Source organism: Hippoglossus stenolepis, chromosome 10 (assembly GCF_022539355.2).
Source record: "Hippoglossus stenolepis isolate QCI-W04-F060 chromosome 10, HSTE1.2, whole genome shotgun sequence".
Classification (NCBI taxonomy): Eukaryota; Metazoa; Chordata; class Actinopteri; order Pleuronectiformes; family Pleuronectidae; genus Hippoglossus; species Hippoglossus stenolepis.
The window spans coordinates 8,157,446-8,180,548 of NC_061492.1; the positions used below are offsets into that span (position 1 = coordinate 8,157,446).

Genomic DNA, 23,103 nt, shown 5'->3' on the forward strand with positions numbered 1-23,103 from the left:
GGGAGAAATTGAATATGAAATAATCCTAGTGATGTTTTCACCAGTGTGTTTCATCTAAATTGTACTAATTGTTGTTTTCTTTACCCTAGAATGGGCCCTTTATATTTGAATACTTTATATTTACATCGGGAGTGGGTCCTCTTTACGAAGGCCACCATGTTTTTTACAGTAGCCCAAACTGGACAAACTAAACACCTTTTGAGTTTTTATCACAACTGAAGTCTACCACAGGTTCTCTTTCATGTTTGGAAAGGAAGGGTGAGGTGAGGGATGTTCAGCTGCAACATGCAACTTCACCACAAGATTTCACTAAATTCTACACACTGAACCTTTAAATAAATAAATTTCATTGTAATTCAAATAAATGTTGTTTTTAAAAAAATGCTTATCTTTGTTTTCACACACCTACATACTTCAAATTGTAAATATCCATCTATATTACACAATCATTTTCTAGTGTTTATAATATTTTCATATTTTATATTCATACTTGCACAAATTCCTTGTGTGTGTTTAAACCCCTCTTGGCAATAAACCCTGATTCTAATTGGGGATTCTCATTTAGTTTCAATTACAAAAACCCAGATGGGAGTTTTCTCGTGAAGGGGACTCCCCGGATGTGGTGCGTGTTGCGATGCGCACCCTGACGCGCGTCGCCCTCGTCATCCTCTGTGCGCACGGCGGCGACAGGAGCTGAGGACTCGGCTGCAGAGACGACTCCTGCTCGCTCCGCGGCTCCGACCCAACGCTGACAGGGAAAGTGCGGACACGCCAGCGAGGCTCCTCCGCGAACGTCTCCCCGCACACTCCGATGGATTAATGTGATTTTTCTGCGGTAAGTTGCGTTTCTTTTCTGCCCCCCCACCACCCCTCTTCTCCTCCTCCTCCTCCGTCTGCGTTGAATTTCAATTGGTGCACCCGCCTGGTCCCCCCGGTTCTACAGCCAGATGGATTCCTGACGAGAGAGAGAGGAGATAAATAACACAGAGTAGGTTCACTGTGGACGATCTGCACATGCAGCTGTGATGGAGACACACACACACACAGACCCACACACACACCCAGATGCAGTGGTGGTGGTGATGGTGTGTGTGTGTGTGTGTATTTGCGCTGTTGTGATTGTGGAGAGGCTCTTGTGTTGCAGCAGCAGAGATGGACGCGCTGCAGAACAGAGCTGACCACTGAGGCCACGCACGCACACACAGACAGACACACACACACACACACATACTCTCACACACACACACACACAGGGGCCTGCAGACAGCCTCCGATTTATTGATTTCCCCCTAAATAATTGTCACAGACTGTTGAAGGGAATCGCATCACCACGCTGTTAAATAGCAAATTAAAGCGGTGTCATAATCTGGTTATCTGAAGGGTCTGGAGGTGCAGCCATCCATCTTGGGTTGATATACTGTGTGTGTGTGTGTGTGTGTGTGTGTGTGTGTGTGTGTGTGTGTGTGGTGTGTGTGTGTGTGTGTGTTTGTTGTGAGGTCCTGAATCTGTTTACATAGTCACATTATGGGGACAAAAAACCAGTCCCCATAACATAGATCATTACAGTCTGAGGGGAAAACGTGTTTTAAGGTTGGGTTCAGGTTTATGTTCGGGTTTACATTAAGGTTAGGTTTACGTTTGGTTTAGGGTTTTGTTTAGGTTTACATTAAGGTTAGGGTTGGGTTTAGGTCAAGGTTAGCATATGGTGAGGTTAACGATAAGGTCAGGTTAGATTTATATTAATGTTAGTTTTAAATTTAGGTTAGGGTTAGGATTAGGATTATGTTTACATTAAGTTTAGTTTTCGGTTAAGGTTTAAGTTAACGTTAGGTTTACGTCGACGTAAGGTTATAGTGAGGTTAATGTTAAGGTTAGTTTTACGTTAAGGATATGTTAGGTTTACATTAAGGTTAGTTTTATGTTAAGGATATGTTAGGTTTATGTTAAGGTTAGGGTTAAGGTTAGACAAGTAGTAGCTATGCTTAAGTTTCCAGGAAGTCAATGCTGTGTGTTTGTTTACATGTGCAGTAACTCAAAGCAGCAGTTGTGTGTTGGTTTACAAACAGCAGCACAATGCAGTCTCTGCTCCATGACACAATCGTTGTGCGTGATGTGTGTCACCTTTGAATGAAAGGACTCACACACTGTGGTTCATGGACTATATACATTTCCCCTCAGGCCCTCTGTGTCCATACTGTCCAACCGTTACTCTGCAGACACGCAGACACGCAAGCAGTGAATCCTGGAATTTCAGGATGTCACGTTCCCATGAAATGTGTTTTCATAAAGGTGTAGATCTCAATAAAGGTCCAGTTGGTCAATTTATTTACAAGATATCTAGTAGTTGTTTTTGTGCCTCTCAAGAAATGTCACATAGAAGCCATGTAGAGTTCCAGATTGGTGGAATAGGCGAATGACACACATGTCATTGGAAACTACTTATATCCATAATTGTTCCAGTCATTTCTGAGGCAAAAATGCTTAACATTTGATCCTAAAATGACGATTTTCTGCTTCACTGTGTTTTAACATGATTGTAACCTCACTGTCTTTTGGCTTCGGTTTATTGGTCAAACAGAAAAAGACCTGTGAAGAGACCTCAGGGTGTAAGGAAATAGGGATGGACCTGTTTTGCTGTTTTCTTCTGTTTTGTTGAAGCAACAATTAATCAGTAGAATGGCCCACAGTAGAGCGCATACCTCCACCAAGGCCAAACAATCCTACACATGATTGTCTAGTTCTTATGTTCTTATAGTATAAAAGAGGACATGGTCTGATAACCTAAATTATAAATCTTACATGATACATAGTCCAAGAAAGTTGAAAAAGACAATCCTGGCTGCCCAGGATACATCTCTCTACCAAGTTTGCGGGAAATTGGTTCAGTAGTTTTTACTTATTCCTGTGAACAAATAAACCAACAAACAGACATGGGTGAAAACGCAACATTCCTAAAAATACTCTATAGATTAATCAACCCCCTTTTTAAAGAATGGATTTATCTGCTGATAGGCGGCAGTGGCATGGTGGTGCAGCAAGAAGGTTCCGGTTCGAATCCCGGATTGGTAAAGTTTGCATGGTCGCCCTGTATCTGTGTGGGTTTTCTCCAGCTTCCTCCCACAGTCCAAACCCATGCAGATTGGAGTTACGTTAATTGGAGACTTCAAACTGCCCGTGAGTGTGAATGATTGTGAGAGTGATGTCTGTATGTTGGCCGTGCAACACACTGGCGATCTGTCCAGGGTTTATCGATGTCATCTGGGAGGGGCTCCAGCCCTCCCCATGACCCTCCAAGGATAAGCGGTATAGATAATGGATGGATGGATCTATCTGCAGATTATTTACTTGATGATGTAAATGTCCATCCCAGTTTCCAGATCGCAAGTTGACATGTTCAGATGTCTTGATTTGTGCAACCCAAAGATTTATGATACAAAGCCGAGAAAAGCGACACATGCTCACGTTCTGCTTAAAAATGATTTAATTCCTCCGATAGGCGTTAGATTTCTTTTCTGTCGACTGACTAATCCATTAATCAACTAAGTGCTGCAGCCCTACATGCAGCTGCTGTATGGCTATTTCCATTGGATCCGTGCACTGACCAATGCCCTCCACTGGCATGAGATTTGGAAAGAATGATGAAAAATCCCTCATTGTAGACTGACAGGCCCAAGCAGCGAGAATCTGCTCATGCTTCTGGAAAAAAAAAAGAAACAGAAACATTAGTTCAGGTTTCTCTAATTTGGCCTTTTATGCCATTCGGAAAATGTCTACGTACGAGGCACAAATCTCGCTGACTGACTGAATGGATGTTTACAATGGGCTCAGTGATTTAACAACATGACTCAACTGTGAACACTGTGACACCAAAAGCCCAGTAAGGCTTAAACCCACACATACATACTGTATGAAGCTCAGCTGTGGGTTTTATAACTAGCTTTGAAAGCCTTAACACTGTGTGTCATTGTGCAGATAATCATGCAGCGCAGTGAAATGTGGCCATTGTCTTGTTGTTGATACACTGAATGAACTCAGTTGTCCGACACAAGCAAATATTGTAACTATTCAGAGAATGGCAGCCATAAGGAGGAGAGTTGTTCTCGAGTCTAGTAAACACAGCAGCGGGTTTTGCATGATTTCAAATGGAGCACGTCCGATAAATGGTCCCCATTGGGTCATTTCATTAATGACGTATAACAGGTTTTATTGTGGTTGAATGAGGTCGTTATAAGTGGGAGGGCTGTGGGTGGTTTGACCTTGTGTTGTGGCGTGTCAATGATCTGAGTGTCCAGGGACCCCACACTTCAAGCTGAACAGGCCTGTCTTGTCTCGGATTGCAGAATGATTGTGTTCTCTAAGTTCTCCGGGGATAAATAATGACGTTTGTTATGAGATGTAATAATCAGCTGAGCACATTATTACAGTTTCAGTCAAACTTCAAAGACTCTGTGCGGCCATTGTCTACTTTAGTGTGATCTTTGTTCAATACGCCAAGATCCTACAGTGCCTTGAAATTCAATCAAGCTGCACCAGGCACTCATAGATGTCCGTCCTTTTAAATATGGAGATAAGTGAAAATGTAAAAAAAAAGGCCATATCTCGCAATGCTTTGATCGGATCCGCACCAAAATTTAAAGGGTTACCTTTTTGGCCCATGTCCCATTCAAGTTTCATGGAAATCCGATCAGTATTTTCTCCCGTACTCCTGCTGACAAATAAACAAACCAACAGATGGAGGTGAAAACATAACCTCCCTGGTGTTGGTAATAAAGAACAGAAATAATATCAGGTCAGCTGGTTTTCAGTTTAACAGTGTGTCCCCATTAGAGAACATGAGTTGACCAGACAGATTAATCAATGTTTCAAATTAAGTTAGTTTCGTCCTATACTTTATAAGAAATTTAAAAAACTGTGTAATGAAGTAGGGGAGGGATGAAGAACTATTTGAAAAAATATCAGAATAAGAAATTTGATACAAATACAAAAAAAAAATCTATAAGCACTTCAACACTCGGCCCATATGCATGATTTGTGCGTAATGCAAATAGCTGTTAAAATATACATGTGCGGCTTGTATTGACTCCACAGGCCTTATTAGACATATGGTAATGAATTAGGGCTCCAGTTTATAACTATGTTAATAAGTTACATTAATATATATATGTCATTTATATTTTCAATGATCGATCAGTTGTTAAGCTATATAATATAAAAGATCTGTGATAAATACCATCATGATTTGCCAGAGCTCAATGTGATGTCTTCAGATGCAGTTTTCTTTTCAATCAATAGTCCATTAATAACCCAGAAGCCAAAGATCTTTAATAAACAGTGTTTGCAATTGACAGAGAGAAAGAGCACATCATCACATTTGTGTTTCATGTTTTCCGTGTATTAACTATTAAACGCTTATACAGTTCAGAAAAATTTAAATTTTTTGTTGATTGATTTAATCCATTAATAATCAGATGAATTAATCTCTACACACATGCAGATCTTTTACTCTCTGTCACACAACATCACGCTGCACATATGTCTGTTTCTCAGGCCTCATTGACCGTCTCCTGTTTAATCCATCAGTTCTGCTGTGTGACCCTGACATGTCTGTCTTTTTCATTTAGTTAGTTAGCTTCACTACAAATGGACGAGGATCTCATTATGGCTGCCAGCTCTGTGCGTGTGCGTGTGTGTGTGTGTGTGTGTGTGTGTGTGTGTGATAGTGTAGATGATTAACACTTGTGCCCGTACAGCATCAATATAAAGGCCTTCATTTCATAAATTAATTTCCATTTGAGCCCAGTGGTTGTGATTAATGTGGAGGCATTAACCTCGTCCTGTTGCTTTTTAATTTCATCATCTTCTTCCTCATTTTCTTTATCTTCTTTATCTTCTTCTTCATGTGTTTCCTAATCTTCTTCGTCTCCTTCGCCATCTTCCTGGCTGTTTTTTTTGTCTTTATCTTCTTTTTCTTCTTCTTCTGCTTCATCTTCCTTTTCATCCTCTTGATCTTCATCCTCTTATTCTTTTTCTTCTTCTTCATCTACTTTTTCTTCATTGTCTTCTTCTTCTCCTTTATCTTCATCTTCTTCATCTTCTTGGTCTCCAGTCTTCACTTCCCGATGTGAACGAATCCTTCTACAGCGTTGATAAATCATATTTAACAGATTTGGACTGACATCCTTTCAGACTGCATCTTGAGCCAATCAAGATGAGGAGTTTTAGTGTGATATCTCTGCCCGTGTGTGTGTGTGTGTGTGTGTGTGTGTGTGTGTGTGTGTGTGTGTGTGTGTGTGTGTGTGTGTGTGTGTGTGTGTGTGTGTGTGTGTGTGTGTGTGTGTGAAGTCAAGCCCACCCTCGCTCCCCCCTCTTATCTCCGCCTAGTGCTGTTAACTGTTACAAGACATTACGTGTCTCCGATCCCCATCCCCATCGGACCGCGCTTATCACGCCAGTGTGGTCCTCTCGGAGGCAGGCTGTTCATCTGGGCCTGAGAATAGCGTGATGAGCGGGGTCATGTGACACGCAGGCTTTGCCACGGAAAGGGAACGAGCCCCGTGGTTGTGATGCCTCCATGTGCTCATTTGTTGCGAGGAGAGAAATCGTTGTGCCACAGGTTGGGAGGGACCGAGCAGGCGAGCACGTCTCTGTGTGTCCGAAATGATGAAATGCAGGGAAAACACCCAACTCAGATCCAGGGCTTCGTCTTGCCACATTGAATCACAGAGATCTGAGAGCCACTGATGAATGGCTCCGACACTCTTATTGTATTGAAAATGTGGCAAGCTTCCTGTAGCTGTGGAACGCACTTCATGTTTCTGATCTCCAAAGATGGCGGATTTTATTGCACCTATGCAGCAGCTTCAGTCTCAACTCAGACGTGATTCATATGCAAATATTAACCGAGCGAACACTGTACATAAAAACAACACGTGAAGGGACCATGTGTATATAAACAATATAAGATGGCCTACTTCCCTGCAGCAGACACGTTACATGCTGGTGTATTAAAAGCGAGGCTCGTCTCAGGCCTTCTTACTTGAAGAGCAGGAAGATTTTTATAATCCCCACAGGCAGCACGACGACATGAGATCTCCCCTCATTTACTCTGATCCCTCCAGGAGTGGAGCCAGTGCTATTTCAATCACTGCCGTCAGAGTGTCCCAGTTCATGTTTGTATGTATGTGCGTATGTTTTGGTTTCAGACTCATGCTCCCCTGTTTCCAACGCTCAGGAAAGTCGCTGTGTATCCTAAAGATTATTGCCTCCGCTTAAGAGGTTATTGTTGCATCTGCGTTTGTTTGTTTGTCTGTTAGTTTGCAGCATCGCACAAAAACTAATGGACTGATCTCCACTAAAACTTGGTGGAATGATGTGGTCAGAGATGAACCCATTTAATTTTGTTGCAGATCCGGATCAGGGAGCGGTTCCTGGATTTATTTTCTTCATCATTGCAGGACAGGGTGTTTCTATGATGTTTTCACTAATTTTCTAGGGAATAATTCATGCATCTGGATGAAAAGTGTCATATTTAGGGGACCAATTTCTATGAGTGTGTACAATTTGGTGCAGCTCAATTTAATTTAAGGGGACAGTTTCTGTCTCGCCAGAGGTATGTGCTCTACTGAGTGACATTCTCGTTTTTCCCCATCAAACTATCTATTGATTCTTTCTTGATTAATTGTCTAATCTATACAAAACAGCAGAATGTAAATGCCCATAATAATAATAATATCCCGACCCCATGGTGGTGCCTTCAAGGTCCAACCAACAGAGAGAAACTGCAATTTATCAAAAATTTTCACGTCTAATCAATAAGTTGTCCGACTGTTACGTTGTCATGTTGACAGTATAACTGTCATTTCTGTAGGTTTGGAGAGACGTGCTTTTCCACCTGAAATTTAAATTAGAGGCTTAACGTGTGTTTTTAAAGTCTATTTGTGCTGCAATAAAGAAGCTGCTGTACGATGTGAGGTGGTATTAAAGTCTAAGTATTTTAGAGACGCTTTCATCGTCCTCCTCCTCCGTCTTGTGTTTCAGTCTGTGGGCTCAGCTTTGGTTGGAGCTCATACTGCAAAGCTACCGCCGGGCTCGTCTCTACTTCTGGGTACTTTATGGGGTTTTATTGGCAGTAATGAATTACAGTGTCCTCCCTCTCTCTGCAGTGGCTCCTATCTTTGAGTTAGTTAGGTGCGGAGTAAATATACTGTAGAGGACTGGAAATGTGCACAGGAGGTGAATTCTGTATTTGCTGGGCATGTATTTCATCTTTTAGATTTCATAAGACCTCTTTAACGCATTAATGACTTTTACTATACTGTAAAACGTTGGATATTTCATCAAGATCCAGGAATCATTCTTCACACTTGCAATGCTAAAGAAAGGAAACACCTCCATTTGATCGGATCTGCACCAAAATGTAATGGCCTGTTTTTTGGCTCATGTCCCATCCTTCCAACAAGTTCAGGATGTTTTTGTGTAATCCTGCTGACATCAAACCAACCAATGAACAGGGGCGATAACATAACCTTCTGGCGGAGGATATCATGACAACATGAAGCTTTACTTTTTCCACAACTTGTTTGAAGGCATTTGAGACACTTGTCTTTACCCTGTTGCAGTGTGCAACAAGTTACACATGTGTTTGTGATGCTTCAGCCTTTTCTGGCTTGTAAATGTAAAACAGGCCTCAAGGAATTCAGTCATTTACTGTGTGTAGCTTTCCTTGTTACCAATTAAACTCTTGGAGACATGTCCTTCAAGACGTGTCTCTGTCTCCAAGAGAAAAGACTTCAAAAACCTGACATGATCGTTTCTGGATAGTTCCTCAGCCTGAAAAATTTAGTAATTTCAAGGGGTTCAATTTATATTTCCATTTTATTCATTACTTTGCTCATTGATAATTTGGTCCATAATTTAGAAAAATATTAATAAAACCACTTTACAAAGAACGATTCACATTTGAGAGGCTGGAATCTGTAGATTTGGGCAATTTCTTTCTTTAATTCTTAAACAATTGATGATGATCCAAATAATTGTTATCTTTATTCTATAAACTAATTCATGAACTGACTAACTGTGTGACCTCCAAATCAAAAGAGACTCAAAATATCCTCGGGCTCAAACTGTTCCCTTTAAATCATCTTCAGACGTGCGACGTTGCTGGTTATTTTTATCGATTATACATTTGTTCTTCCTAATGTTTTCCATCTATCTCACCGTGAAACACATTTCTCATTCGTCTTGTTCCATTATTTACCCGCCACATAAAAGAGGCACCACCTGTGAGTGCGCTGTTATCGTGGGTGTAAGTGAGTCTTTAGCTGGGTCAAGAGTTTCTCCCTCTCTTCCTCCATCTGCTGAAGCGCTGGCGTTTGCCCCGAGCGCCACTCCGGTAAACAAGTGTGTTTCCAATTAGCCGTTTCCGACGTCAGCTGGCCGCTAATGTTTGATGTCGGCGGCCTCCTCCTCCGCAGCCATGTTGCAACCAGCTTCAAGAGCTTTGAGATATAATATTTAACAGTTCTTCATCAAAATGTATTCAAACAACAAGATCTATGTTACGTATTTTGTTGACAATGTTCAAACCCAAAAGAAATCCCCAATTTTATTCAGGGTAACGAGACGTTTCATTTAGGTCGCCTCCTAATTGTGTCTTATCTGCTTTACCCGTGGTTTGATCCATCTCTGCTACAACTTCTGGGGACATGACAAATGAAAAACACACTGCGAGCCAGTTACCCAGTCAACTGATTTTTCCTTCCACTGTTTGAATTGGTCACATGTAATGGATTATTCATTGCCATTGTCTTTGTGTTCTGTCGCCGAAGCTCCCCATTAAAGAGTAAATGGTAATGGGGGTGAAATCCCATGATCCTATGCTGCTTCACGCCATCATCAAACTAGTTCTTTTGTTATTGCTTTGGATTTAGAGACCCCTGAAGACATTTACTTTTCACATATGAAGAACACAGCTGGAGATGGTCCGGGTCAGATTCCTTCCCAACAACAGGAGCCTGACGTCTGCCCTCATCACCAAAAGCTCACATATCTTGTTGTCTTTGCAAGTTGACATCTTCGTCAGCATCTTCTACGTGTGTGACGCCTCTTTTTCATCCTGAGATATGTGTCTTCTTCTTGTTTTTTCTTTTGTTTTGCGTCCGTCGTGTGTTAGAAGCGTCATTTTGGTTTGAGAGCAGTTATATTGTAGGTTTAAAGTGGGGGGTGGACACAGCGAGGGGAAATGTGCATAACTGGGTCTATAGAGATAGTCAGGCTCTTTTTAATTGGTAAAGCCGACTGCCTCACTTATGACAGAAACTGCTTTAGCTTTGCTTCAGTCTCCCTCATGAGACTCTGTGTGTTTTATTTCTGTGCATTTAAACTCTGTGCTGTGAATCCATAGATGGGCGTGCGGCTCCTCGTAAAACAAACAAAAATAACGCGCATGCCAACTTGTAAATGCAATGGCCGGGTGTAAAGTGTGGTCGTGCAGTTAGAGGGAAAAGTAAACTATGATAATTAGTGCAGTTAAATTCTTTTATGGCAACCTTAACCTGGATATTCTCAGCACAAAGTGTCTCCCATCAACATCAGTTTGTACACAAACGCACACATTATCCTTACACTGCAGCTCTGTCACATTATGCTCCTCTGTTTAATTAGTAATGGACATTAAAGTATCGTGTTTAATTTCAGCCTAATTGAAAGATTCTTCATGAAGGCTCTGTCGCTCTCTGAGGAAGCTTTGAAATAATGGAATATTGAATCATAATTTCCCCAACGGAGACGGTATTTGGAGCTATTACTTTACCTTCGTGCTAATTCCGTCTCCTCTTTCTCTCTTCGCCCGCAGAGAGTAGAGGATGGGCTGCGTCCAATGTAAGGATAAAGAAGCAGCGAAACTCACTGATGACCGGGAGACCAGCGTCTCGCACAACTCGGGATACCGCTATGGGTCCGACCCCACGCCGCAGCACTACCCCAGCTTCTCCACCATCCCCAACTACAACAACTTCCACAACGCCGCCCAGCAGGGGGTGACCGTGTTCGGAGGGGTCCACACATCCTCGCAGTCTGGGACGCTGCGGTCTCGGGGAGGAACAGGTGAGGATCATATCTCCCTTTTCATCTGGGCTTCTAAGACAAGGTGACCCTAACTTTGAGATATGTCGCTGTCATCAAACGGGGGTCGAATTACAATTGGAGCAATTAGAACGGAGAAATAAAACGTCTAAGTTGCAAAGTTGTCTCTGATTACCACTCTGATGGCTGGCTGATTTTTCTCCTTTGTGTGTGCTGATGTTGTGGCACTGCAATAAAGTCATCTCTCTGCTAAAGATGAATGTCCACTGGCTGCAAGTTAATGGAAAACAGAGTGACCTAAATTATCACCGGTGTTCTGCGAGGCACATCTGACGACCAGAGAGATCGGACATTGTGCTGAATAGTAAAAATGTGCTCCTGGGCCTGAGCAACGTGCATCACAGTCTCTTACTTAAGATTTTAAAGATGCATACCATGTGTGATGTATAAATTAACAGCATCTCAGCTACTTTGGGCCTGTTTTTTTGTTTCTTCTGAAGGTTGATCCCAGCTCAGATAAACACTCAGCAACTGCGGAGTCAACAGAGTCAGTGTGTGTATGAATAAGAGATTACTCCAGGAGGGCAGCACAAAGAAACATGGAGGAGTTAAATTTAGAAAGCCTCTCAAATAAAAGTAAAGTGGGACAGAAGTTGAGCAGAGGCCTCGTCTGACCTCTGACGACTGCAGCATGTCGGCCTTTTGCTCATTGTAAAGCATGTTTCAGTTGGCGTTGCGTTAACAGGGAAATGTGCTGGGCCTCCTTGCAGCAGTTGTCCAGGGAGGATTCAGATCACATCAGAAAATGAAATCATTTCACAGTTTCAGGCTTATTAAGAGATACGGGGACTCCAGGGCTGTTCCAGATCACATCAGATAAATTTGATTGCCCCCTAATCTGGACCAGCAGCGTTAACTGTTCACTCGGTCACAGACGATGCTTTGTCTGATAAAGAGGAGTCAGGTTTTATGTGGTTGTTAACAAAACAGGGACATTTATTTTCTTGCATGTTAAACATGCAACTATTATGTTTTTTGCCACTTGGGGGTAACTTGTTCCAAATTGATTGTTATAGCAATCGAGTTAACAAAGCGACATATTTACACATTCAACTAACACCGAGCAATGTTAGCATTTTATTTGGAGTTGTCCCAATCTTTACTCCTCATTTAGCTTGTTTATGTCTCCACTCACTCCTGAAGAAAATGTTTATATTTTTAGCTGCTGTTTTCCATCATCTTACAGCTCATCGCTTCTCGCTAGCTGTGACTGCTCGTCATGTTGTGTTGCTCGGGTAGTGCACGGTGCGTCTATTTTACTAAAACAGCTGCAAAAACTAATATACAGAGGTTTCAGGCCATAAAACCAAAACAATCAGCTTAAAAATGCTTATATGTTAATGAAGTATTGATTAATGTAGCTTCAAAAGGCCCCAAAAATGTCATAAAGTAAATAGATTACTCACAATCTCTCAAACATAAGTTATGAATTATATATTATCACAAATAATAAAAACAGACCAAAGGACTTTGGTTTCAATTGACACTGTAAAATATAAAATTCAAATAGCTGTAGAAAAATTATACCATTGATATTATAGTTCCCTATAAGCTTCACTTTCCCCTTGCTCTTCAGCATATTCACACAGCGGCCATTTTCATCAGACGTCGATCTCAGGGTGGGTTTGAGGTTTTGCTGAAACACGATGAGTCACTCTCAGCTGTCAATCATCATGACTTTTTATCCCATTTCTATAGCATTGAATAATTAATTAAAACCAAATGTAATGCAAAAATTTGCACTTACATATATGAGGGTGATAAGAACTACTGAAAATGACTGAAAATGTATTTGACGTGTATTTTAACTTTTTAGTTTGGTCCATGTCTCATCTACTAACATGGAGGAGTCAGGTTTTATTACCTATACAACAGCCAGCCACCAGGGGGTGATCAAGATGCTTTTGCTTCACTTTTTGGGTAGCTCTTGTGTCGTCCATCTTAACATTCTGTCCATGTCTGTCGTATGTTAAAGCACTTAAATGGAAAACATTAATACTTTAAACTGCGAGACTAAAATAAAGCAGCAGATGTGATGTAAAGAGTAAATTAAGTGATTGTTATTGGTGTTATGTGACAAGCAGCCCATGTGTTGAACACATTAACAAACCACAATGAGAATCCCATCCATACAATTCATACCGTGCCGCTGTCAACACAACGCGTAAAGCTTTGCCTCCCTGCAGGGGTGACTCTGTTTGTGGCTCTGTACGACTATGAAGCCAGGACCGAGGATGACCTCAGCTTCAGAAAGGGGGAGAGGTTCCAGATCCTCAACAGCACGTAAGTGTGAAAATATCTGCGCGTCACCATTAGACAGGGTGGCGGTCGTGTTTTCCCCCTCTGTGGCGAAGGTCTGATTCCTGCGCTTTGAAAGGAAATGTTGTTTCCATCGACACAGATGGAGGAAACAAGTCTGTAATCTGTAGAAGACTTGACCTGGTTTATGCACGTTGTTACATTTAAGATCTGACAGATTTCTCCCATTGTAATGATGGCTGTCTCACTGTTTGCGTCACAGGAATAAAAAACATCTCGTTAGATTTGTGAGTAAGAAACAGAGACAGAGTGCGTCTGCTTTTATACAATAAAAATGTTGTTTTTCTAGTCTGTTTTTATTTGATTTCTAATGAGGTGTCAGACAAAGCCAATAAATGTGCATCCACTTGATTTAACTGGTTATTTGTGCATGAACAGGGTTTCTGCTGGGTCTTATAAAATCTAAAAATGCCTGAAATGTAATCATCCCGAAATTTAGGCCTGAAATAAATACCTCAAAATATGATGCACTAGGTTCAAACGCTGATGAAGTGTTCATCCTAATCTGTCTCTTTCTCCCTCCATCACTCTCTGTCCTCCTCCTCCTCCTCCTCCTCCTCCTCAGTGAGGGAGACTGGTGGGAGGCTCGTTCTCTCACTACAGGTGGAACTGGTTACATTCCCAGCAATTACGTAGCTCCGGTGGACTCCATCCAAGCTGAGGAGTGAGTAGAACTATCCCTTATTTATTTTTTTTATATAAGCAAACGCTCTCTCGCACAGTCTCAGCTTCAGCAGCAGAGATCACATCATAAATATTTCAGAGCTCATCTTGCTGCCTCTTTGTTAAATGTGGCATCGCAGCACGAACGGAAAGAAAGAGTTTACAATATTGGGGGAAAAAAACTCTGTTCAGACCAAATGTTTCTCTTCGTAGTTTGATCCCATGTTTTTCCCCCTGCAGCTGGTATTTTGGCAAATTAGGTCGAAAGGATGCAGAGAGGCAACTTCTCTCCAATGGCAACGCTAGAGGCACTTTCCTCATCCGTGAGAGTGAAACAACTAAAGGTACTTTCTGACTTTGCTGCTTCCAGCACGCCGACATGCTGAACGCTTTTAAACTTCAGGCAACGGGCCGACGTGTGAATAAATAAAGGTTTAGCAAAGTGCAAATTAGAAGCTGCTTATTTATAGAGGAGCTTGCGATGAAATCATCCGACATCGCAAATTAAAATTCAATTTATTTTCTCATGTCATTAGTTTGTCAGTTGCTCCACATTCATTGTCCTAAATCGTTTGCACATTGTGCTAAATATACACTGACACACATCACATGTTCTGTGATCCCTTAGGAAAACCAGCATGGTTTAGTGTTATCAGATATTTTCCTCCATATTACTTGAATTGGTCAGTTTAGTTTTTTATGTTTCGTGTTGACTGTCCGTCCTTCCCGTTCTTGTTAACAAGATTTCTCAACAACACCGTATAAACGATGACTTGGCCTCAAAGATGAACTGATTAGAATTTGGCGGTCAAAGTCACAGTGGCCTCACAAAACAGGGTTTTGGCCTCTTGAACATTTATATCTCATGTCTGCCTTTTAGAGATTTTCTTCAATATTTGACCATTTGTCACTTGGACGCAAAGATGAACTGATGAGTGGATTTCAGTGGTCAAAGGTTAAAGGTCACGGTGACCTCATATGAACTGCACTGGGTCGCTAATCCTACGTTATCCTTGTGTCTGTGCCAGGGGCCTACTCCCTCTCCATCCAGGACTGGGACGACGTCAAGGGAGATCATGTCAAACACTACAAGATTCGAAAGCTGGACAGTGGAGGCTACTACATCACCACCAGGGCCCAGTTTGAGACGCTGCAGCAGCTCGTACAGCACTACTCTGGTGAGAGTTATGGGCGGGGGGGGTTGTACAGGAACTTCTTGACCTGACTGATCTACTCTATGTCTGCTTTCCCTCTCGTTTAAATTCCAATGTCATATGGTTTAATACTTCTTTAATATACTGATGAATTCCAACTGCGTGCTCGATCCAGCCAGGGCTGCAGGACTGTGCTGCCGCCTGATTGTGCCGTGCCACAAAGGCATGCCCCGTCTCACCGACCTGTCCGTCAAAACCAAAGACGTGTGGGAGATCCCGCGAGAGTCTCTGCAGCTCATCAAACGTCTCGGAAACGGCCAGTTCGGGGAGGTCTGGATGGGTGTGTACCGTTTTATTGTCGAGCTCTTTTGGCACAAATGGAAAAGAATTGTACAGCTGTGAGCAATGTTGCAAAACATTCTGTGTGTGTTGGATCATTAAAAACGAACACCCAGCTAATGTTACCCACAGGGAGGGGTGTTTGCTCTGCATGATCTCAGTCCATATTAACTGGATCAAGATTGTTCCATGGTTTCTGATTGGACTCAGGATCTGAACCGGCCTTTTAGACCAGTTAAAACTTGGTATATGTCAACTCTTATGTCTCTGACATGTTCTTTTACTTCATTTGAGTTCAGTAAAACTTAATTTGTCCCACATTGTCCCCGGGCAGTAACAGGCTCCATGCGTGTCGGATTTGCTGCTTTGCTTCCAAAAACATGGATTAATCCGAATCCAAGAGTGTCCAAATGTTTCTCTTCTAGCTTGAAGTTGAAGTCCTGAAAACTAGTTCGACATTATTTTATCAACATTTAAAGCACACTGTTTACAGAGAGATGCCAGTTTAGCAGTGACCACTCGTTAGTGTTGTCTTGTGTTAGACTCTGTGATGGACAATATTTTGGGGCTTTCGGTGGAGACAGTGGGTTTCTGGGCCTAGACTCCATCTTCCGTACACTGTTCACAGTCCAACTATAGTTTCCTTGATCACACAAGTCGAATGTTTCTCCAAAGAGCAATACTTTTTTAGGTGTTTTAGCTCCAGACGACATTTTGGCTTATCTCTATTAACAGCGATCAATTAAAAAGTCGATGCATTTCAGTCAGTGTATTCCGCCTCTTTTGTTCTCTACACAGACTGTTTGCCTGCTCAAACGTGATTGGTCAAACTAGAAACAGAAACAAGAAGGCTTCTGACCAAAATATCTTGTCCTTCACCTACAGAATCTATTTATAGAGATTACCCTTCGTATAAAGTTACACAGATATTACAATCTCAAGGTAACTGATAACTTCAGTAGATTTCAACAACACATTTTACTTTCATGTCCTGTCATACCTCTGATATTTCATTTTGTCAGACTCTGAATCATAATTTTTTAATTTGACAAAAATCTCACTTTGGCATTTCTGCAGGGTTTTATTTCCAATCATTAATCTTTTGTAAATTAAATTTTAACAACCTCGTAAATTTCCTTTCTCGTCAGGCACGTGGAACGGCACCACCAAAGTGGCAGTGAAGACCCTGAAGCCCGGCACCATGTCGCCCGAGTCCTTCCTGGAGGAGGCTCAGATCATGAAGAAGCTCCGACACGACAAACTGGTGCAGCTGTACGCCGTGGTGTCCGAAGAACCCATCTATATCGTCACCGAGTACATGAGCAAAGGTAGAAGCTCAGTTTAAAGTCACACTATGAATACTGCATATCCATATGTGCACACACCTACACAGTGTGTGCATAATTTACACATCTGCATGGACAGTGCAGTATGTGTTCTTCCTCATCGCGTGCTGCTCATTCCCATGTACACTGTAGAAAACACAATTTCAACACAGCCATACAAACACAGGTGTGGTTTTAGCTGGAGAGATTTAGCTCAGAAACACTGAGATCCTCGGTTACCACAGTAATAACTAACAAATAAATATCTGAACCAAGTGTAACGTGTGGCAGGAATCCCAGAATTGATGTCACGTTAACGACAACATGTTGTTTCAGTTTTGATCCAAATCCGAGTTGAGTTCGAGCAGCTGAAACAGCACAATCCACTCGTTTCATCTGTTTTCTTTCTTTTTTTTCCTTTTTCAGGGAGTTTGCTCGAATTCATGAAGGACGGAGAAGGACGAGGTCTGAAGCTGCCAAATCTAGTGGACATGGCAGCTCAGGTACGACGCCGAATATGATCCGACATCTTTTAAGAGCGTTATCCACTTTAAACAGACCCAGCTGTTAGCAGTGAGTTTCATTAGGGCACTTCTCACATCAGCAGAATGAAATGACAGAACTTTGTTTTACACATTGGCTGCTCTGTGATCACTTTATACCAAGATGTGGACAAATGGACAACAGGTTATGTAAAATTTGCGCAGATTGTATTTTATTCTGAAGCCTTAACTCATCACTTCCTGTTGGTTGATAAGAAATTGTACCTCACACTTTTTTTTGGGGGGGGGGGATCTATGGGTCTTCAGCCCTGGTTTTTCGTAGGCTGATGAAATGGATGTAACGGTTTGGGTCGATATCTTGTGGTGGTTAGTTTAGTTGAAGAGATTAACCAAACACGTGCTGGGGTTTCCACATGTCCGACCTTTACCAACATAAGTATAAACATTACCAAGCCTGGTTGAAAGGCGACAATCTTATCATACATGAACAAAATAGAGGCCACGCGTACACGTCACATATGAGTTGAGTCAGAAGGAGGAGCCACCAGATGAGGCTAAATTCGTATTTGGCCCAGATTTGATCACCTTGATGTTGTTGATATTTACGTTACATAAATCTTGTTTCCCAGGTGGCAGCAGGCATGGCGTATATTGAGAGGATGAACTACATCCATCGAGACCTGCGCTCTGCCAACATCCTAGTCGGAGAAAGTCTGGTGTGCAAGATCGCTGACTTCGGATTGGCCCGACTCATCGAGGACAATGAATACACAGCCAGACAAGGTAGACTGGTTCCACTGGGTCACACCAACTTCTTGTAAATCCATCATAAAATAGATTGATTTACTAATTTGTGCTGCACCAATGAAACAGTTTTGGCTTCGGAAGACGGATGTGGTTGCTAGGAAACATCCGAAGTGCTGTCCAATGAAAAACAATCAACTATGTAAACAGGAAGTCACTGTAGCATCACAAGCTGGGACAAAACTTACAAAAATAAAAGTTGCTAGATTGATAAAATTGAAGTTGAAATCATATTCCTTCTCCAAATCTTTCAGTGTTGTAATTATTACTCAGCAAACACTTAAACAACACTTATCAAACACTTATTATAACTCGGGAATTACAATAAAGCTGCAACCAGCAGCCACAGTTTAATAAGAAACACTTTTAATTCATTGATCCCACTCTGGAAATGTTTTTCTTTCTTTTATAGCACGTTGATGGAAGAGAGATTAACTTCTGACCCGTTCATTTGCTTTATCCGTTGTCTGACTTTAACCTTTCTGCAGCCGCCTCTTCGTCTCTCACCACAGCATCTTCTAAAAACCTCATCGTCAGAGGAAAAAGTCAGCGGGCTGGCAGATGACTTATTCCATGCAGTCAATTCCAAAACACATATTACACACACACACACACACACACACACACACACACACACACACACACTCTCATAAGAACACATGCTAATGTTCAGAATAATTACAGTAAATGGGCGGGAATATGTCCCGGTGACACCAGTGGAAAACAGCAGTATGTGTGGTTACACTGTGGCACCGAGACAACAGAATATCACATTCACAAAGGGCACAGTGCAGACTTAAGACAGAGCCCATGTTAAGTACACAAATCAATCTGTCACTGTGTATCTTGTTTGAAAGAATCACACAGACGTCGCACAAGGGGGACGTCCACACTCCGTTAGTCACTCTGTCAACACGCTGGATCGCTTGTTAGCGTTTTAAATGTTTACTTCATTCTGTGCCCAATGCAAACGAAGACGAGGAGAGATAATGGAATCTTTCCTTTTTTATTCCCTGGTGACATGTTGCCATGTTCTCACGTCTCTGCACTAATGAAATATCAGATGAAGGAATAAATCCTTACAGACAGGCTGACCTACTTCCTCCTCAGGATGTTGCTTTAATTATCTCTGACACGGAGGTTATGTTTTCACCCCTGTCTATTGCTTTGTTTGTTTGTTTGTTCTTTTACGCAGAAAGTGTGTAATCGAAATTTCCCCAAAACTTGTTGATGTAACTTAGGTCAAGAAAAATTCCAGTAAAATTTGTGGTGGATCGAGGCAAAGGGGCGGGTCCAGAATTTTTTTGGGGACTTTCTTTAACATCTTCTTTTAACCTTTTTGTTACATTCTTACCAATTTCTCAGAAAATAATTCATGTATCTTCCCGTTCATCCATCCGATAAGATGTACCTTTATTAAACTTGCCTGAAGGGAAATCCTCATCTGACAAAGTAACAAAAAAGAGTTGCAACACAACAAACAATAGAAATAAGCATTAAAAACTGAATCTAGAATAAATAAGGTAAAAACAGAAAGTGTCCAAATTGTAATATACAATATTTGCAAGCTATCATTCTTGGAGTTTAATCAGTGGTTTTCTTTACTGTACATCCTTTGGGGGGGAGTACACCCCAGACTGGGGTGGAAACAATCAGTCTAAGGACAATTAAGAGTCCTCAGTTAACCCAACTCACATCTGCATGACTATGGACTGTGGGCGAAGGAAGGACAACCTGGAGAAATCCCACAAAGAAACAAGGAGACCATGCAAACTCCATACAGAAAGACCTTAGCTGAACCAGGTTTCAAACCAAGAGGCAAATGTGCAAACTGCTGCACCACCACGCCGCCCTGCATGGATCTTAATGAAAGAAATCAGGCATATTTAGGGAACTGATTTCTATGATTGTGTGTAGTTAGGTGCAGCTTGATTAAGATTTAAGGGGACTTATGGGCCTTTGTGGAGGTATAAACTCAACTGAGTTCCATTCTATGTCTCTGTCTTTCTGCTGAAATCACAACATTGGCGTAGCAAAAATCTCAAGCATCTTTTCTGAATTTCTTTCAGGGGCCAAGTTTCCCATCAAGTGGACGGCTCCTGAAGCCGCTCTTTACGGGAAATTCACCATCAAGTCCGACGTGTGGTCGTTCGGCATCCTGCTGACGGAGCTGGTGACAAAGGGCAGAGTGCCCTATCCAGGTGAGTGTGTCCAGCCCAGTGGATTATGTAATCACATCTCATTTCTAATCATGTTTGATTAATGCAGCGTGCGTGTGAGTCTTCTGAGACAACAGCCATGGTTCTGTATGCTAAAAAAAACCCAGCACGTTGCATAATTCACATTACGTTGTGCATAATCCAGAGAATTGTTCCAGCCGACTGTGACAACATGTGAAATGAGTCTGTGTTCATCTGCTCCCATACGCATTAAACTGAAGTCTCCTGCATGAGGAGCAGAAAAACAGAAGAGAAGAAAGAGCTGCATTTTTTAAATTAAAGAATTATAATAAATCCATTAGCATGGGGGGTTAATGACTGCCAGCTTTTTCATGTATGGACACTGGTTTAATTTTCTTCTAAGCTCAGCGATATAAACCATTCAAAATGAAATATATAAAAATATAATAAATATAATGTCATCAGAGTTTTGTTATTATTTTATTATGTATGTATTAAGAGACCCCTAGTGGCCAGAGTTACATATTGTCATTATAAATATATAGATTGAAACTGCACTGGTTTGCAGAGACATATAACAGCAGGCCGGTAATTCTAGTCTGTGAGTATTTAGCTGATATATATTGTTATCAGTTTTATTTTTTTAACTTAAATATATATTGGTGGACAATGTGATAAAAATAAAATGAAGTAAATTAAATCTGTAGAACTTTCAGTCAATCCCATAATCAATTTTGGTGGAGTTGTAAAAAATATCCAAACAATGTGAAATGTCCAGAAATACAAGGCAGTTACATCAGGGTGAGGTAGTTGTTGGCAGGCTGCATTGTCAGTGAGGTTTATCTGCGTTCCTCCCTCCAGGCATGAACAACCGCGAGGTGCTGGAGCAGGTAGAGCGAGGCTACCGAATGCCGTGCCCGCAGGACTGCCCCGTGTCGCTGCACGAGCTGATGGTGCAGTGCTGGAAGAAGGACCCGGAGGAGAGGCCGACCTTTGAGTACCTGCAGGCGTTTTTGGAGGACTACTTCACTGCCACTGAGCCCCAGTACCAGCCAGGGGATAATCTCTGAGCACCGCCGGCCTCAACTCATGTCATTTCACCGGCTCTCCACTAGAGAGAGCCAGACTCCACGTTATTCTCTCTCTCTCTCTCATCCTGTGGCTCTAACCATCTCAAAGGCTCATCGACTGACTTCTTGACTTCCAAGCTTCACACATGCACACACACACGGACATACACACACTTGCATACACACACACATGCACACACAGGGACGGACTGCTGTCAGCAAAATGACCATCACTTCAGTGGATGTTTTGTGAGGTGGGAGGGGCGTTTGAGATGAAATGACTTGCCATGGATGAACCAGATAAGTTGTGTAACTTGTATGTAGTGTAAATACAAAATGCTTGTTTACTTATCTCTTTTTTTTTGTTTGTTTGTTTCCTTTTATATTACTTTTGATATTTTGGAAAATATGTGGGTTTTCTTTTTTAATCCAAGGTTAAAAGTTATTTCAGATTTACGGCTCGTAGAGGAATTGCGTGAGGCTCACAGTTGGTAACAAATCGTGGCACATGATAATTGTAGGAATGCTAATAGTTAGTCATCATGGACCGAGATCTCTCAGAGGTTTTTCTGGGAGTCCACTGACCTTTTTTACGAGGTTAATCTTGACAATACTCCTCTCTCCTCTTCTCAAGGAACTTAGATGTACTTATAACACCTGTTCTTGCCTTTTCATGTTTAGTAATATCTCTTCTAACGTAAGGGAATGCCTTCATGCTTTCTACACACTAACGTAGTGCGTCATGGACTCTTCCACCCAAACTCTGTGCAGCATCTTGCACTGATATCGAGTGCATTCATTGCATTTCAGCTTCGGCCAAATGATTTTTAAGAATCGGCTTAAAGTAACTTTTAGTTTAGCTTAATCCACGGGGGGGGGACTGACGTCCTTTCTCGACTGCAACCATTGTTTTCGGGCTGACTGCTTATTATACTGACAATGTTTTAAAAATGTATGTTTCATTAGCGAATGGCAGCAGGCTGTGTAAGAACCTGTCTTCTCGCTTCAGCGGCCAAACAAACTGCCACTTCACGAGACGGGAATGAAGGATGTGTTACTTGTGTTTGTCCCTCCATGATGTGTTCCTGGAAATAACATGTTGTTTACAAGACCAAACGTGTGTGTGACTTTTTTGTGTTATTTTGCTCAGCATCACGGCCAGTCCTATGTGTCCTCTACGCAACACGGTTATGTGATTCGCCCGGAGAAATGTGCAGCTCCGGACGACGGTTTTATCATCCTCAAGTATCCCACTTCTCCCCCCCGCCTGAGAAGCAGCATTCCAGGACAAGACACCTCGTCTGTGTGTATTCATGTTGATTTTCCATGAGCAAAAAAACTAGATTTTGTACGACATATTAACCCTAATTCAGTAGAACACCAACTGTTTTTTTTTTTGGTCTCTGCATTATTTATTGTCTCTGTCTGTTACTTGTACACAGCTGGTTTTGAAATAAACAATCTTGCCATCATCAGCCTGTGACTTGGAAACAATAAACACTTGTCAGTAACTGTTTTTTTTTTTTTTACTTTCTCGGAAAAACGTTTAACACCATAGGGCCAATGTTCCCCACCAGCTCTGTGTACATACATGCAGCTCAAAC

The 23,103-nt window shown here is 41.8% G+C and overlaps 1 protein-coding gene across 1 annotated transcript; it reads left to right on the forward strand.

Moving 5' to 3' along the window:
- The first annotated feature begins 661 nt into the window (after positions 1 to 661).
- On the forward strand, positions 662 to 23,010 carry fyna (FYN proto-oncogene, Src family tyrosine kinase a). The gene is made up of 12 exons (XM_035167187.2): positions 662 to 835; positions 10,853 to 11,103; positions 13,329 to 13,425; positions 14,027 to 14,125; positions 14,365 to 14,468; positions 15,153 to 15,302; positions 15,454 to 15,618; positions 16,766 to 16,945; positions 17,369 to 17,445; positions 18,075 to 18,228; positions 20,319 to 20,450; positions 21,291 to 23,010. Exons 2-12 carry the CDS (start codon positions 10,863 to 10,865, stop codon positions 21,497 to 21,499), a joined length of 1,608 nt encoding a protein of 535 aa, XP_035023078.1. The 5' UTR covers positions 662 to 835; positions 10,853 to 10,862; the 3' UTR covers positions 21,500 to 23,010.
- Positions 23,011 to 23,103: the final 93 nt, after the last annotated feature.

Coding starts and splice junctions, on each gene's coding strand:
- fyna (XM_035167187.2), top strand. CDS start 10,863: ATGGGCTGCGTCCAATGTAAGGATAAAGAAGCAGCGAAACTCACTGAT. Junction 14,126..14,364: donor GACTCCATCCAAGCTGAGGA/GTGAGTAGAACT, acceptor TTCCCCCTGCAG/CTGGTATTTTGGCAAATTAG. Junction 14,469..15,152: donor TGAGAGTGAAACAACTAAAG/GTACTTTCTGAC, acceptor TGTCTGTGCCAG/GGGCCTACTCCCTCTCCATC.